Source organism: Ochotona princeps, chromosome 5 (genome assembly GCF_030435755.1).
Source record: "Ochotona princeps isolate mOchPri1 chromosome 5, mOchPri1.hap1, whole genome shotgun sequence".
In the NCBI taxonomy this organism is placed as follows: domain Eukaryota; kingdom Metazoa; phylum Chordata; class Mammalia; order Lagomorpha; family Ochotonidae; genus Ochotona; species Ochotona princeps.
Genome location: NC_080836.1, coordinates 28,146,240 through 28,164,603, shown reverse-complemented (window position 1 = coordinate 28,164,603; position 18,364 = coordinate 28,146,240). Strand labels below are relative to the sequence as shown.

The window sequence follows — 18,364 nt, the reverse complement described above, 5'->3', positions numbered from 1 at the left end:
TGGACAGGAAAACAAGTGTATTGAGGAATTACATTGAGGTACTAGGGATGAAGTGTGGAGGGTTAGGGAGAGCTAGTCCACCCACAGCCACGGATGGCCTTCCAATAAAAATAGCAGCTTGAATCAGTCAAACCACATTGAGTTTCTCAGTTGCACTTGCTATGTTTCAGGGACTTGAAAGCATGTGTGTCTAGTTGTTTGTGGACAGTACAAGTGCAGAACATGTCCATCGTTGCAGAAAACAGTACATCACAGAAAGCACAGAATCTCAGATCCTGGAGAGTAGGTTTCATGGAGCAAGAACCTTCAAGAGTGTGCCAAAGAATAAAGACTTTTCAATGAGGCTTAACAACATGAGTGTAGGTCAGAATAGGCATTGAGTAAACTGACTTAGCTGGAACAATTCAATCTTTTGTTGAATGCCTTGGAAAGTGTGCATAAGAATCATTGTAGTTTGAATAACAATCAGACTTGTATTTCAGATTGCCTATCTTATCCCATTATGTGAGAAGTGGTTTTAGGAGAGGAGGAGACCTAATGCAAGGATTCCTTGGGCTAAAAGTGAGAGAACCTAGCCCAGGAAGAATTATGTGTAGATTGTATGGCTGTGGCTAGAGTACATTTCACTGATGTCTCATACCTTTGCGATACAACAGTATGCATATTGGTAATAATGATCAGCTTCCTCCAGTGCCTAGGTATATTTAATGTCTCTTTATATTCATTGTAAAGTAAATAGGGTATATGGAGCACAACTGATTCATTTTAACTGAGCAGAAAAGGAGAAAATCCCTAATCCTGAGTTTTATTATGCTAAATTATTTTGGATTCCTAAGCAAATACAACACAAGGTGAAGCTACACTGTATATTGAAAACTATTGATACATGTGTGTGGATCCTGTCCCGAATATATGGAATGGCATGAGCGTGCCTAAAGCAGATCCATTTGGGTTAGATGATGATGATAATAGCAACCGTCTTGTACTTTGGGTGAAATGGTAAGCTAATGATGTAGCCGTTAATTTGAATTTAGCAGACATTTTAAACATAGGTTTCTCTTACAGAGACAAAAGTTGCAATTTAAGGCTCTTTGGTGGTCTAAAAACAGCTTAATTCTGTAGTAGCATGGCAATAAGTACTAATCCAGCTTATACAGTGATTGTAGTATGTCATGTTTGTGAAAGATTGCCCAACCGCTTTCTCTGGGTTTTATGTTAATTTAAAAATATTAACCATAAAGCCTCATAACATCTTCATGCTGAGATAAACTGCTCAAGCGGCAGCTGTCAGGAATTATCTTGTTCCTAGTGGTTTTTGCTCTCACCTTGTGCCCTTTCTTGCCAGTGACACACTGGGATGACAAAGCACGCCTTGTTAGGATTGATTGCTTAACTAATACCTGAGTAGGGTGAGCATGGGGAACCCAGGGATCAGCTGCTGATAGAGTGATGTCATTTGTTGTATGATTACCAACTTGTAAAAGTTGATGGTTGGGGGTTCAGTAAAGATTGCCTGTGTGTAGATCCTTGCCACAGCCCTTTTTGCGGGCATAGTCATGATTTCTGTTCAGGTGTTGCTGAAGAATGGCTTATTGTGAAATTTAAGTACCATTTTAGAAGTTAAAAAACGCACAAAGAAATATTTTATTAATGAAAGAAGTAATGTCCATATTAAGAGGTATGAGGACTATTTCAAGATTAGATATGAACATATAATTAATTTCCTTCTGACTACAAATTAAAGTGAAAATGTTAGTGCGAGCAATTTCACATGGTTAATATTTTTAAAATTATTGTCATATCTCTTGAATGTGCTGCATTATGTTATTTGGCAATTTGTTTTTTGGAAATGCACCTTTTGGCTTTCTTTCTTTAAAAGTGGTTCAGCAACTGGGTTGGGTAAAAGTATAATGAAGTGCTCACCTTGTTAAACGGGTGCTACTGGGAAAGTAGCAGTTGAAGTATGTACAGACAAATCTGATGGATTTGTTGCTTATGAAATGTAGAGTTTTTTGCCTTCCGCTTACTGACTTTAATATATAATTTCCCAAATTTTCAGCCTTATAAAAATACAATACCAAAAATTTCGATAAAATGTTGCATCTTATATACTTTTACTAACAGTTGCTAATGTTTTGTACATTTTTATGTCTGTGAAAATATATACCTATGGACATTTATTGCTATTAGTAGAATTCTTACTATTGCATGTAAGAATTGGATGCAGACACTGTGAGTCTCTTAATAATAAAGGCATACTACATAATTACAATGGCATTTTTGGACTTAAGAGATCCAAGATTGATAAAAATTCATAACTGTGTATTCAGTCCATTTCAAATTTTCCTATTGCTCCATTGCTTTTTATAGCTGTTTTTTCTTGTTCCAGTATGCAATTAAAGATCACACATTGGATTTTGTTTCAGGGTCTCTTTATTTTCCTTTAATCTCAAATTTTTTTGTTTAATGACATTGACATTTTTTGGAGATACAGCTGAATTCTTTTGCAAAATGTTTGTCTGATTATTTTCTCGTGATCAAATTCACATCAGGCATTTTAGGCAGGAATATTGCACTGGTAATTTGTATCTTTCTCAGTGCATCACATTGGGAAATATAGGATATTCCTATGTTTTTTATAGGCCATATGAAGTTTGATCATTTGTTTAGTTGTCCTATAGCAGATTTCTCTCTTGCAAAGATACCACTTTTTCTTTGTAATTAATGAGATACAATGGGGATATATTTAGCACGACTTATTTCTCCTTGTGTGAGGAAAAGAGAGTGTTTGATTAATAATCTTGAAAGTGTCTTAAGTTATTGCTTACAACAATGTGTATGGTGCTGGACTGGGGAAGAACAGAGAATTTCCTAGTAAGGAGAGCCATAAATTGCCACACCTTCTATTTTAAGGAAAATGTTGATGGAAAATAATATTTTGTTTTCTCTGTTACACACCATATTTGTAGATAAGGGAATATCTTTGTATTTCAGAGTTCAATTTGAAAGTTTGACTTGATGGAGACCAATACACAACATGGTATTATCTGATTGTAGTTTTTGTGTGTGCTTCAGCTGGGTATGGATAGATGATTTTTTTAAAAATGCACCTTTTTCTTTTCAGAAAGATATGCCATAACACTAATAAAGCAGTGTAACTTTAAAGAGAGATCACTGACTTTTGGTCTTATGTGCCTCCTTTAGCCCATGAAGAAAGCACTTGAGTTCCTAGTTATGATGTATGCACTTATTATGTCATTATTTTTCCTATGTGAAAGGCTAGAGCTGCAGATCCTATAAACACCTGAAGTTAGCCATTTGGCTTGTCAGGAAGGGAGGATTTATAGTGGCTGTAATCATGGTAATAACAAGGATGATATTTTGTATTTATTAAGTACAGAAAAAAAGCATTTGCAATGTAAGTGGTCTACAATCAACTCTGTGGTGTAATGAAAAGCTCTTTGGGCTTAGAAGACCAGTAGTTGCTGCCTTGCCTCCTTACCACCAGTGTGATCCAGCGGGGTGGAAGGAGGTCACTGTTCACCTTCTTGAACCTTGTTTTTTTAGAATGAGAACTAAAGCCGTAAGGGTCAAATGATGCTACATTCTGTTGTAAAGGTGGCATTGTGTCAGAATTGCACCATTTATATGTTCTCTGCAGCTCAGGGACTGTACTTTGCCCCTTTTTGTGTTCCTGTGTGGCTGGCATCTCATTAGGGATGCATTTCCAGGTTGGGGTGTGTGTGTGTGTGTGTGTGTGTGTGTGTGTGTGTGTGTGTATAAGCTTTCACTTTATTCTGCACCCCTCCCGCAAAGATAAGAAATTCCCCTTTCATCAATGTTTAATCAGTTTTTGTAGTTATGTTTTATATGAGGGATTCTCAAGATTGTGTATCGGCTGTCATTAGTCCAGTATCAGAGACGGAAAAACACTAAAAAAAAAAAAAAAAAAAAATACACACATAGTAAGGTGCTTTAAAGGGAGGGGGTGTGAGAAAACATGCTGAGAAAAAACAAAGACTACACTACAGAGAAGTCTATTGGATAAATCAAAAGGGTTTGTGTCATAACATGAACATGTGTCATTCCTGCTCATATATTGAATTTCAGTAGTTGGTTGCATAAAGAAGTGAAGTGTAATGAAACTGGCAGGCAAAGTATTCCCCAGTCAGCCTTATCTTTGTTCCATTTGTCCTTCAGATAGAGCTTTTCTTGCGTTTTTCAATAAAATCCATCCAGCTTTATTTTTATTTATTTATATATTTCAGTAACTGAGCTGCGATGACCAGTGTGAATCGAGACTTTTATGGTTCTTAGCAGCTGCTTTTAAAGAGATCAAAACTTACAGTGCTGCTACATGGTATTAAGGCTCAACTATTGATGTGTCTCTAAAGGGACTATGTTTTCTTGGGGTGAGAAGAGGAAAGAGGAGCGACAAGGGCAAAAGGTGGTCCACTTCAAGTGTGTATGGGACAATAAACTGTCATTTCCTTGTTTCCTAGGATCCTTTTTGCAAGCTCAGTGCTTAACCTGACGGAACTGGTTGCCCTTCGGCCTGACCTTGGAAAATTGAGAAAGATTCTGTATTTCCATGAGAACCAATTGGTATACCCTGTCAAGAAATGTAAGGAGAGGGATTTCCAGTATGGATACAACCAGATTCTTTCATGGTGGGTATAGATGCATTACTATATTGGCTCCTTATATTCTTTTCATTGTAGATAGTTAGCTCTTGAATCTGGAAACCCACTATACACTTCAGTTTTATTCCATTTTTATTTGAAAGACTGACCTACAGACACACAGAGAGAGAGAGAGAGAGAGAGAGAGAGAGAGAGAGAGAGCTCTTTCATCTGCCAGTTCACTTCTGAAAGAGCTAAGCCAATCCAAAGCCAGGAACCAGGGGCTTCCTCTGGTTCTCCGATGTTGATGCAAGGGCCCAGGGACTTGAACCATCTTCCACTGCTTTTCCAGGCCACAAGCAGCGAGCTGGACACAAACATCCATCTGGATGCTAAAACCACAACTGGAGCATTTGTTGGCCTCAGCCTTAGAATGTTTATCTGTTATTATCTATCTACCTATCTATCTATCTGAGTAACAGAGTGAGAGTGAGAGGGAGAGTGATAGGGAAAGATGGCTTCCATATGCTTTTTCACTTCACAGATGGCTGCAGTGGCATAGAGCCAGCAGTCAGGAGTTTGTTTTGGGTCTCCCATGTAGATGCCAGTGGTCAAGTGCTTGGACCATCTTCTTCTGCTTTTGCCAGGGACTTTATTGGAGGTGGATCTGCCTGAACATGAACTGGTGCCCATATGGGATGCCAGTGTTACAGGCAGAGGCTTTACTTGCTGTGCCACAGCACTGATCCACAGATGTTTAAACATACCTTCCATGGTAATTATTACTCATCTCCAGTATTTATAAGGTCATAGTTAATCTTTCCGCAAAATACAAATATGCAGCAATCTACATGTTGAATAGAATGGAAAGATTAATAGTAAGACCTTCACCCTAGATCCTATGGTTGTTGGTTCAAGCCACATATTTAGTAAGTAAAGTGAGATCACTCTTATTTACCAGCCATTTTAATTGCATTCAGCGAAAACAAAAATAAAAGTTTGCAGAAAAATCAACCCAAGTGAAAATAATGTAGTAAGTCATTGTGTTCTTTTTGCCCGTTTTGTTTATAAGACAAAGAAAACTATAGAAAATGAATTGCTAGGTGGACTTTTTTCTTCGCCTCATTGAGTCTTTGAAATGGCACAGCCTTAAAATACCATGATATTTCAAAGGTGATAGTCCCTTTATTGTTACTTCAAGAAAGTGTATCTCCTGAAGCTTAGTTAATGAAATAAGTTAATAATAACTCTGAAACAGGTTTGAGACTGGATCCTGCTCACTTAACTCCAGCCATCAAATAGAATCAGTTTGGCAGTGGTTAGGTTCATTCTATTTGCCTGTAGAATTATTAACAGTTGGGATTGATGGTGTATTTAAAGAGACCCTTAGCTCTAGTGAGTATCTTCCATAGCTTACTTCACACAGAAAAACAGCTATATGGTAATAATTCTGGATTTTCAGCATTTTGTAAATGTTTTCCTACAATCATTTTTACAACCTGCTTCAATTGTGAAGTAGTAGCAGTGCCATCAAAATAGAGTGGATTTGCTTCACGTCGAATGTCTCATAAAAAAGCAACCGTTTTAAAATTTCATAATAAAATTAAAATATGTTATTTTATATTGAAACAGAGAAGTATGTTTTGAAACAAAATAAAATCATTTTATGCTTTATCAATATGGAAAGCATTTGTAATATTCTTTTGGTTTCTTGAATTAGCATCATTCTTTTCCTCAGATAATGTGTGTTTATTACCCCTGAGAAATCACTTGGAGAAAAAATTAAGTCTATTTTTCCCTTTATGGGTGGCTTTAAAGTTAATGGAAGTTACACCCACTCATATCAGGGAGGAAGTGCACCAAAAAGAATATTTCTGTAAACTATCTTGAATCTTTAATTTGGCAGAAAGTAGATTTTTAGGAATGTAAGGAGTTGGGTCTCATGCCCTTTGAGGGCAGATATTTTTTGAAAGTTTAGCTTAGTGCCCCTCCTCTCTTTCATAAAAGACTGTTTTTGAGGTTAGGGAATGAGACTATAAAAGCATGCACATGCTTTTTCAGCACTGCTCTTCTTAAAGAGAGTAAACTGATAGACAAGCTGGGAAAGAAAGAAGTAGACTTCATCAATTGACTTCTTAATGGGAAAACAGTGGTTCACAGTTGTCCGGAGGAAAAATAAGTGTGTCAGAAAGCAATCTGGCTCAGATTCTCGGTGAAAAGTATGGCTCCTGCTTCCTCAAATGTTTCTTTAGCTTTCTTGCTGAGTTCTGCTTTTGTTGGCACTGTCAGATTTCTTTCTTGACGGTGTGGCAGTTGAGGACTTTAAAGATGACTGACATAAGCACTCACCTCAAACAGAGGTTCCACGAACCCTCTGACTTATGAACACATGTTGTAACTATATATTATGACCTGTGGGTCGCTATTACAATATGTGACATATGGTGAAAACAGACTAGCCGTAAACCATCCTTCAACTTTTGCTCTATTATTATATTGACTTCCTTATTGCTTAGTGTTGTGTCAGCACCTCTGTGACATTCCTTTGAATTATCCGTGCTGTAATCACTTCTACCTTCCAAATTTGTACTAGGTAGCAGCTAAAAAATAGTAGTTAAAGAAAACTATATGGAAAAGCAATTGAGGTGGGGGACAGGGAAGGCATGAGAGTGGTGAGCCAACATTGCTTTTTTTTTGGTTTATCCTTCTGCCTGGCATTGGTAATTATGAATTAAGCCCTAAGAAGTGGCTTAATCCTTTGCATCACAGTGCTGTTCTCTGCACAGAGGTTTAGATGTATTAAAATTAACTCTGAATGAATCTAGGCTCCTCATTTGTATTTATCGTTTTTTTTGATAGCCTCGTGGCTGATGTGGTGGTGTTCAACTCAGTGTTTAATATGGAGTCATTTCTGAATTCCATTGGAAGATTTATGAAGCTGATTCCTGACCACAGACCCAGGGATCTGGAAGGCATCATTAGGCCCAAGTGCCAGGTTATTTACTTTCCCATCAGGTTTCCTGATGTGAGCAGGTTAGTACGTTTGATGCTATTCTCAAGGTTGTATCCTAACTCATGTCTCAAATGTATAGAACTGGGTGTTCTTGCTCATTTCACCTTTATAGCAATAAGCACAGTTAATTGGAGAATTGGGATCCATGTCACCATACTGTGATTTGCAAAGATTTTTAAATAATCACATGTCTACCCTCTCATTAGTTAGTTCATGTTGAGTTCTTCCTTTATTTTCTCTGATTTATTTATTTGCCAACACAAGTTGCCTTGGCTTGTAACACTTACTGTTTTGTCACTTCATTTGTTGTTTTGTTACAAAAGTCATTGTCAAACACGTTTCTGCACCTCTGCACTCAACTATTGCCCACTAGCTTATATGTAAACACTAATTGTTCTTAGTAAATCAGTATTGAATCTCACTGCTTGGTTTACTTTCACTTCTTATATTCTTTTCTTACATTTTCTCTTATATTTTCTCCTTCCATTGTTTTGTTTATTATTGATACTTTCTTGATAAAGGTTATGATTCTCTATTAAGATGCAAATCTACTTAATTTGTATTTCCCTTTCTCAGTTACTTAAGGACATTTTTATCACCCTTGTTTCTGGGCCCACCCTGTATCAGCAGTAGATAGTATAGCTCTAAGGGAACATTCTGAAATCCCTTTTCATTTTTGATTGAACCTAACAAAACTATTTTTACTACCAGTAGTAATATTTTTCCCTTGTGAATAGGAAGTTTATTTCCATGGAACTCAGAGGAGCTGGGGTTGCTGCTATTTTGTTACTGACTGTGTGCTTACAGTGATTTGGGAAACAGCTGTTCTTTCCCATCCCTGAAATGAAGACAGGAAATGATTTAGAGTACATACATGCTGTACAGGATGTCAGCATTAGTCTCTGTGGTCTACACTTGCTGAGGTCACCCAGATTTTGCTGTAGGGACAGCAGTCTTCATCTATACCCTCTAATGCTGATTTATTTGAATGTCTTACTAGTTAATATTTCACCGAAGAAAAATATGCCCCATACCAAATCAAGTTAGTGAGTCATAAAATTAAAGTTAGACCACCTTGCCCAATCCTTACTTTATGGAGTGAGGAAAAGAGAGGCCCTGAGAATTCGAGACTGGCTTACATTTACTCCGTCATTGCCACAGACTGCATGAAGATTAGGTCCTGTGACTTTCAATTTAGATTTTAGTTTTCAGTTCAATTTATTCAAAATATACAAATGCTTGCAAGTTTATAGAATATCTGTTTGTAGAGATAGTTTTCTTTTGTGTGTTGACAAAATTTCAATTTTTCAAAAATGTGTTTACTATGCTTTAATTCTGTCTAAACTTTAAAAATCTGAACCTTGTTTTTTATGTATATTGTTAATTTTTTTTATGTTGCATACAGGCAAAATGCCCAATCTTCAAGTGAGGAATTGATTGCAGCCCATCTTAATTGCTATTGTTATAGTATTCCACATAAAAAACATTTTAAAATTCATTTGTTTCTGATATGTTACAATAGCACTGTATCTTTAATGCACCTGTGGCAGTTGAATGGTTTATTAATTTGGACCATATTAACATAAAGGGATCTAGCTAAATAGAAGAAGGTTAAGAAATATTGTGGCCAAGATAACATTCATAAGCAAGGTCTTAGCCCAGAGTGTTATTTGAATTATTTTCAGATGGTAATTTGCTTTATACAACCCAAACTCATATAGTGTAAGTAAGTGATTATTTGCATGAGTGACAATCATTCTAATGCCTGCAGCCTTAAAAGCGTATTATTTTGTTGAGATGTTGAAAAAATATTTACTAATTCCAAAGGCAAAATAACTGAAGTGATTAAAAAGAAACCTTTGAATTTTTTTCCATGTACAAATACGTAGTCATGACAAAAATGAACTTCTATAGAAATAAGTGTGAGAATTCAGTTAAAGCAGTAACATGATTTGCTGTATAGCATGGTAGATATTAATCTGAGAGGTAAAATATTCATATTTCCAGCATAGTTAATGATGATTTAAAGTGGTGGCTTCTCTGGAAACTCAAGGCATCTGTGACCCAGACATTCAATCACATTGGACTTGTGGCACCTGCTGCTATCTATTATATAACTAACTGTCCACATCTCCACCCTCTTCCTCCCCACACCTCCTCCCTGCAAATAGTGGAGAAAGATGCTAGTTGCTTAAAAACACTTTGTCATATGTGTTGAACTCTTTGGAAAAGGAAACTCTCAAACAAGTACTCATATACACATGTATTCAAATCTTGACCACTACTTAGTAGCTGAGTGACAAATAACTGTGGATTGACTGTTAACCTGCAATTTCTTCAATAGATACGATTATATTTATCTTATCATTATATCAGGATGATAGAGTGTTAGATGAAACAATGCTGGACTAAAACATCGGATAATGTCAGATATATAATATACCCCCCCTATAATTATTTTATTTCCTTCTCTACTCCCATAAGTTTATAAATTACCACCATTTTCCCTCAATTAAACATGAAGAACTGTATCTCCACTCCACCTCCCACATTTCTATGATGAATAGATGAAAATAAAACAAGTATTTTCTGCCAAAGGGTCAGTCTAATATAAATGTAAAAGTTTCTTTTCTTTGTACTCCAACTGAGATTATCCTTTGTCTTCACCAAATGCCACTGTCCACTGTTGGCATCAGCTTCTTCACTTGGGGCAAATAAGACCTTACCTTCTCTCTACTGTTTATCCAGCTTAACTTCTGTATTCCATAATTATATTTATTCTATTGCACATTGTATCAGATCCTGTATACCTTTTGCCCCATATTTGGAATTCACAGACTGGTCAGATCTATTTGTTCATCTATTGTCTGCTTGCCCTCCTAGGACTGAATGTGCCTAGAGGAAAGCAGCTAACTGTACTTAATCATGCTCTATACTAATGACTCCTGAGCTTAGATGGGCCCTCCGAGCCAGCTGGCAAGCATATTGCTTGTCCGCTCTACACTAGATAACTAGTCAAGCCTTTTCTTTTTCTTAGAAATCTCTCATGCCAGATCTTCTGTCATTCTCAGCTGATGACTGAGAAATAAAAGCAGTCAGAAGAGGACTCCAGCTGAAACACCATCCTATAGCCGCACTTCGGTACTTCGGGTGCACATTCTCCAGATTGGCGCTGGTCCCTGTGAGTCTTCTGATGTTCCTTCCTGTTCATACGTTCCCATCCTGCTCATGTGTTAAACTGTATTCTTCATTGTCAGCATCTTTGTCTTCTGAGTCATTTTTATTTTCTTATTTGCTTTGCATCATTCCTCTTACTCTTCAGAAAGTGCTATTATTGCTTACGTAATTCAAAAAAATACCTGCTGTCCCAATTCCACTTCTCCCTTCTGTTACCAGCTCTTTCCTCTTAGTAGCAAAACCTCTTGAGTTGTTTGTATTTGTTGCTTCGAATGCCTTTGTTCCTGTCCTCACATCCGTTTCATTGAAGCTGTTCTTGTAAAGGTCAGCAGTGATTTCCAGACCCCTAAACCCTGTGCTCAATTATTAGTGCTCACCGAAACACCTCAGCAGCAGTTGACACATAAAAGTGCCTCTTTTCATGGCTTCTAGGATACAAAGCACCTGTTTTCATACAGGTCACTGCTTCTCATGTCTTGTTGTGGGTTCCTCGTAATCACCAAAATCACATTGGGTGCTCTTGACACTTAAAGACTTAAAGCAAGAAGGGCCCCAGATTAAAATGTAAAGATAAAACAGTCCTGTTGCACATGGTGAGAATCATTCTGTGACACACAAGGAAGGGAGTTTGAAGGAGATGAATGCAGAATTAAGGAAGATGGTAGCTAAAAGTATCATTTTGAAAGTAATATTTATCCTGCATTTTGTTAACTCCCAGGAATTTCTTTTTTGTATTTTCTTCTTATAGATTTCAAATTTGGATAATGAACTCTGTCTTTTCTGTCTGCCCCTGTCTTTACTTGACATGCACTCACACCCCACCCTGTTTCTCATTTTATGGGTGAAGGCACAAAGACCCAGAGAAGTTGTATATCCTCTGACAATCACACAGCAGATATAAAAGCACAGCAAGGAACTAGAAGTCCTATCGCAGAATCTCCATCAGGTGCTCAGCTCACCACTTACTGTAAATGCAATTTCAGAGGTCTTGATTATCTGACTTTTCAGCTGACAACAGATTAGCAGCATCAAATAGGGGGTGTGATAAAGGCAGGCCCACTGACAGCAGTTACAAGTGACAGCTGACTGACAGCTTGACAACAAGGGAGGAGAGAGATAAACACTTTTTAAAAAAATATATGGGAAGCGGAAAAACATAGCAGCCTGCAGCCACTCTGTCAGGGCAGGCTACTCTGCACATCAAATAACCCCTGCAGACATTTCTCCATGATTGGATCGCTTGTACATCAAAAGGTTGGCTGTGATTTGTTAATAGATAAAATGGTAACCAGCACATTTCATTTTAAGAATGTGGGGAAATACATAACCCACTTTTGGAAAGAGTTATAAGTGATAGCAAACAGGGGTGATGTTACAGCTTCTTGTAGGCTGTGTACGTGCCGTTTTAAAGGAAGACAATAAACAGAATCGTTCCTTTGTGATTGCAGTGTTCCTCCCTAAGCTTTAGGTGATTGAGAACATTTCACTAAGGGTCCTTTCCTTTAGATCTCCCTGTTTAGAGCATTACTGCTGTCCACATCTTCCATTTCTCTTGCATTACAGACATGCCTTCAGTACTGAATGCTGTCAGGCTGGCCGCATGACTGGTGTACAACAAGGCAGATTTTGTGGGATTAATACATCTTAAAAGACCCACTGGGGAAAGACCCACTGGTTGACTATATTGCAAAGGAAGATTCTTCCGCATTAAAAGATACAGATTACACTGAAAATTAAGGCATTGCTTTTTCTTTCTTTTTTTTTTTTTTTCCTGTGTGTTTCAAGAAAGGAGATTTGATGTGGAACTTCGTGGTACTGGTAGGTTTGTGATGGAGAGTGCTGTACTGGATGGTATAGAAAGCCACTGCTTTCTGTATTCCAGATGGTACAAATGTCAAAGACCTGGGAAAAGCAGGGAGATATTTAAAACCTAGACTTTTCTGCAAATTTCAGTCTTATGAAATCAGAACACCTGAAGAACTTTCAGGTTATTTTTTTTGTAACATGTGTCTTTAGAAGATAGGACTAACCATACCAGCTAATCTTTAATTCTTGCTATATATCCTAATTTGTATTGATCACAGTATACCTATTTTAGCTTTTGGCTTTCTAACAACTCTGAAAGATATTTCCTGTCAGAATTTGAAGAGGTGGGGAAACCCAAGAATAGTGGCTCTAAGTACCTATTTGCCTGTCATCAATTCCACACTAAAATTGAAGCAGAAACCCAATGCCTTTTTACCCTATTTTGTAACCTGGCTCTTAACAGTCTTGCTGCTTGGCTGCCCCACAGGGAACCCTAGTCCCTACTTGGGCCAGTGAAGAAAATGACTTACATATGGAAACTGACAGAAAGGTTGAATGACTGCGATGCCATGGTCATTCCATGGTAACAGAGAACTCAAGATTGAGAAGAGACTTGACTGGTGGAAATTCTGAGGAGAAAATGCACTTGCAGAGGAATGAGAACTTTTGAGGAAGAATTCTGAGAAAGTAGTTGAAAAGCGAGCCTTAAAAAGCAAAATACAGGGTGTATGTGAGGATTTCAGGATGTTTGTGGAAAATAACTGAAGAGCAAGCTTGCTTTGGCAAAAGTTTGAAATCCATGTATCTAGTGGGTCTTCCAAAAGCTCATGGAAAACCCATGGACTTCAAACAATGTTTTGTCCCCAAATAAATATCGTCTAATATATATAGTTTCCATGATTGTTTTTGAAGTACCCTATATTCTATGAAGAAGCATATGTTGGCTCAGGCTGAAAGTTCATATGGAAAAATAATTTTTCAGGTTCACTGTCATTTCTGTGCTTTTCTTTCATACTGCTTATTTTATAGCATGAAACTTGCCTTTCAGGACAGTGTCCACTCATCACATGACATGTTGAGTGTGGAGTTGATTGCGTTAGACTTCTTCCATCTGTCACCCCTGAAACGTTCTGCACTGAGGCAGTGTCTGTGATATTCACTTAACCAGATTGCTCCTGCTCCCAACAAATTAGATCATATAAAAATGCATTGTAAGAGCATCGTGAATTATGTTATAAAGTGGTATCCCTGATTCCTGTGAAATTCCATATCTTCCCAGGAAATTCCAGGAAGGAACCACAAAAAGAACATATTATAGTAGATATTATCTTTTAAAAATGTCAAGTTAGACTAATGCTAAAGGAAGATAAAGGAGTAGAGAAGGCTATTTATTGCTTGCCTGCCCTCAGTGCCACTATATCAGAAGAGTTTAAATTGTTTCACTATGGTTACATATCATTAATGTAAAAAGATCAAATGTGTGTGTTTCCTGTGGAGACCTTTAAAAAGTACCCCCTTATTTATGTTTTAATGAGGGAATGAATAGATGCCATACCCCTAGTAGTTTGGACTTGGATTTTCAACAAATTGAAGCAAGAATGCTTTAGGTTGAGTAATACATGCTTTATTGGAGCTTCTGGTCCCATTTAATCACTCATGAGAGCATCCTGTGTCAACCTTGCTGTACTCATTAGAACAGAATTTCATGTACAAGAGGACTTCAAGAATGTTATGGACAAACAGAATTAGAAGAAAATGCTTGTATTCTCTGAAAGACACCCTCACGCTTCTGTGGTCTGCTCTGTTCCTCCCTTCCACCATATTGGATTGTCATAGTAAATGAGAACATTTGGCGTCTTGCTTTTCTACATTCACAGAGGACTTGCTTACCTGAGTAGAAACTTAGAGGGTATCTCCTGCCTTCCTACTTTCAGTGTTTTTGGTAGTAAATCATGGAAACAAAAAATGTTGACCACTTGGTGTCAACTCATTTATTGAAATCTTTGGCACTTTTCTGTACGTTTCTCTGCACTGCTTCTAGGTAGTAAAATAGTGAAGCCAAAACTGAGGTTTATGGACTTTGCGTAACTAATTTAGAAACAAAAATGGGGAATTTTAAAAACAGTGTGAAAACTATAAATGAAAACTCTCAGGCTGTGCAAACAAAGGCGAGGAGCCTAAGGGCTTTTTGAAGAATTCTTATTAAAGAAAACACTATTTTACATTGCAAAGCAGATGTGTCAGAACACAACAGCAGATCCGTACTTTGAGAATTGGTGGATTGATGGACAGAAGGCACTTTTCATGCCTCCCATTGAAAAATTTGTGTTTTCTGCCATCAAGAGTTCTGCTTTTGGGAGGGGGTAGCCAGAAACACCTTAATCTTTTTTCTTGCCACATGTGGTTATATTTCTCAGATATTTTGAGAATATATTAGTGTTAGACATCTTAACAAAACTACTGCCTTTGCTGTGTGAAATAATGAAAGGCGGACTGTCTTCTTGAATATTAATCTCAGCCCAAAGTAGGAAGAAAAGTTTTGCTTTTACAAATATTAACATATCCATATTTGGTGGCAATCATTCTGGCTAGATGCGAATGTTTTTCCTTTTTTCTAAATGTCATTTTGAAAGTTACAGAATCAATATATGTAAAGATAGGCTTTGGTAAATCATTCTAATACGTAATACTACTAGAACTCTTGAAGTGTTCTTAATATCTAATGCAAAATATTCATGCTGCATTAGATCCTTTCTTCTTACTGTATGCATTAATAGACTTGTAGTGTGTGTGTGTAAATGATATGCAATATATGTGTGTATGTGTGTAAAAAAAATCTTGTTTACTCAAAATGTGTTGATTTTTTTTCGTGTAAGATTTACTTACTTGAAAGGCAGAGTTACAGTCAAGAGAGAATGAGAAAAAAAAGTCTTCCTTGTGCTGAATCACTCTCCAAATGGTTATAATGGACATGGCTGGACCAGGTTGGACTCAGAAGTTTGGAACTTCTTCTGGGTCTTTTACATAGGTAACAGGAACACAAATACATAGGGCAGCTTCTGCTGCTTTCCTCGGCACGTTAGCAGTGCTGCACTGTCAGCGGAACAGCTTAGGCTGGAACCAGCACTCATGTGGGATGCTAGCATCATGGGCAGTGACTCAATATGTATTTTTACATGAAATTCTCATGCATGTTGTTGACTAATTACAGAGGTAGATTTCTGCGATCTTCTATATAGCTAGAGCACGGAAGAACCTGAGGAGCGTTCTATTGAAGAGTGTTCTGAATTCAGCAGTAATAACAACAATCATGTTTTTCCAATATCTATGTGATAACATAATTTCTTCCCAATTTTCTTAATATAGAGAATGTTTACTTGATTTTACAGCAATAGCTCTGTGTCTCTTTATGTTTCTCTCCTTATGTTTTGTAGTTCCAGCCCAAGAAATCTAGGAAGACAGACACAAAGCCCATAGACAATCATATAGAAGAAGGACCAGAAGTCAGAAAGCCTGTTCCACTAGGGGTATCAGTCCCAAGAAGTCAGTGAACAAGGCCCTGTGTCTGTACAAGTCATGTGATAAACTTCAGCCACAGCTGAGAGGGGTGCAGCCAAGAGCCCCTGTTGGCTCAGAGGGTATCCCCAAGCTTCTTGTAGCATCAAGGGAAGAAAAACTATCTGTACTGTGTACTTATCTCATTCAGAGGAGAAGGGGCATGGGGGTGGTATGGCCGTAGGCACTTATCTCATTCAAAGCCAAGCTCAGTTCAGGTTAGGTTTAATGTACATTGTTTCGATGTTTAAAGGAATAAGCCTTGTTTTTTTGTTTGCTTCTTATTTTGAAAAGCACTTACTCCAATCCTTCCATTTTTGTCACTGCCGAATACAAACTGGTGTAACTTCTGACACTTATACATGCAGTCTGAGACAAACCATTTACCTTTGCTGAGTTTCAGTTTCCCCATTGATAAAATGGAAAGTAGGATAAAACTCAGGATTGAGATAATGATTATAAAATGCTAGTTGAAACCTCACAAATTTTCAGTGTTAGTGACTTTGTGAATGTTATCATTTTTCATTTTGGCTGCTGTCAACTGATACTTTTTGTTAGTTTTTTTGTTTTGTTTTGTTTTTACCAAACTTATCCATTCAATATGACTCCAGACTGCAAAATAAGGGGAGACAAAATTTTTTAAACTCTTGAAATTCAACAAAACAGCTGAGGACATGAGGTTTACCACTGATTCAAATGAGTAAATGTAGGCATGGTGTCATGTCGTATCCATCCACATTGCTATAAACAAGTAGTGTAATTCAGCAACCCAAACATGGTGTCACATGACAGGAAGACACATGTACTGCTGTCTACATCTGGCTGACACCTGTAACATGTACACATTCCACACTGGTGGCAAATGATGATAAATGGGAAAATCACTACAGAAACAATGTTAGTTGTTCCGCATCCTATTTGGGAATACTGCGGAATGTACTAGCAAAATTTTCCCTTAAAAGAATTGAAATGCACCATTGCTCATCAAATTATTCAAACAATTCCTTTCACGGAACACTCATTCCGTAAAAAATGCCAAATGAAATGCTGTTGTGGAGAAAATTCTTTTAAAATATAATTTAGAGTAATTAGATACAGTAAAATATGCTTAATAGTAATTTTCTTCCTTGAGATTTTGCATATGCCATTGTTCACCTAACACTTATTAAATGTCGGCTGTTTATGTGGCAAATGTTTTGGGCTTTCAGGATAAATAAGACACAATCCTGAATCTTGAACTTTGTTGGAATAATAGGCATACTAAGGTGTATTTAATGGCAAAATGGGAAATACTGTATGCTTTTAATGACATTTGAGTTGTGGATTAAGGCTTTACTTAGCCTTGACCATAGCAATAATGTATATCATTTATTAAGCACTTTTTCTAAGCATGAACTTTATAAATATTAATTTTCCTCTTTACAGAACTCCTGTAAATTTGTTGTGTTATCTTCATTTTGCAAGTGAGAAAACTGAGGATAAGGGGGTTAAATATGCCTTGAATCTCATAGCTGCATCAACTGTAGGGCTCTAACATATTCCAGTAATGCCATGTTGTTTCTTGCTGTTAGCGCAATATGTTTTAGTGAGAGAGAGTCCATTACAAAAAGAGACTAGGGATACAGAATTCTGGCAATGAATGATCTTCATATCTAGTAGATAAATTTTCTTTGATTCAGTTGTGTGAAGAGGTGATAATATTTGCAAAGAAACTGAGACAGAAATATACTTTTGATTTAGAATTCAGTTGGGAGTCCCTGTTTTATTATGAAATGGAGAATTTGATATTATGAAGTAGAATATTATTAGGAAAGGAAATGTGATACAGAGAAACAAGTGCAAAGAATTCTAGGTTACTTAAGACTTGAACTAGTTAATTGGCTTGTAGATAAGAAGGAGACAATATTCATAATCTATTAGAGTTCTCAAGCTGGTTATTGTGGCAACTGGCAGCATGTCCGGGATAAGCTTGAAGTATTCGTGGTAGTAGTTGGAAAAACATTTCTATTATTGGAATTGGGAAATAAATCTGCTGTTGTTAGATGGTGAATTCCAAATTGTGTGTTCTAAACCTGAGACAACTGAGCTCAGTTAGATGGAGCTACAGAACAGCAAGTGACTTTTCTTGCTCAATTGTCATCATTTAGAACTGACTATGCTTTGTTATATTGACCTGTGTTTACAAGGTTTG

The 18,364-nt window shown here is 37.1% G+C and overlaps 1 protein-coding gene across 3 annotated transcripts in view; it reads left to right on the top strand.

Annotated features, from left to right (window-relative positions):
• GTDC1 (glycosyltransferase like domain containing 1) overlaps positions 1-18,364 on the top strand; it is a 312,493-nt gene that overhangs the window by 100,123 nt on the left and 194,006 nt on the right. Inside the window, exons 3-4 of one of the 3 annotated variants that reach the window (XM_004577185.3) lie at positions 4,503-4,670; positions 7,482-7,655. The exons of 1 other annotated variant lie outside the window; for it this stretch is intronic. In XM_004577185.3, the coding sequence (XP_004577242.2) occupies positions 4,503-4,670; positions 7,482-7,655 (342 nt within the window). Of the gene's footprint in view, positions 1-4,502; positions 4,671-7,189; positions 7,295-7,481; positions 7,656-18,364 lie in introns of those variants that run through there. One more of the 3 variants, XM_058664456.1, reaches the window with a different exon arrangement.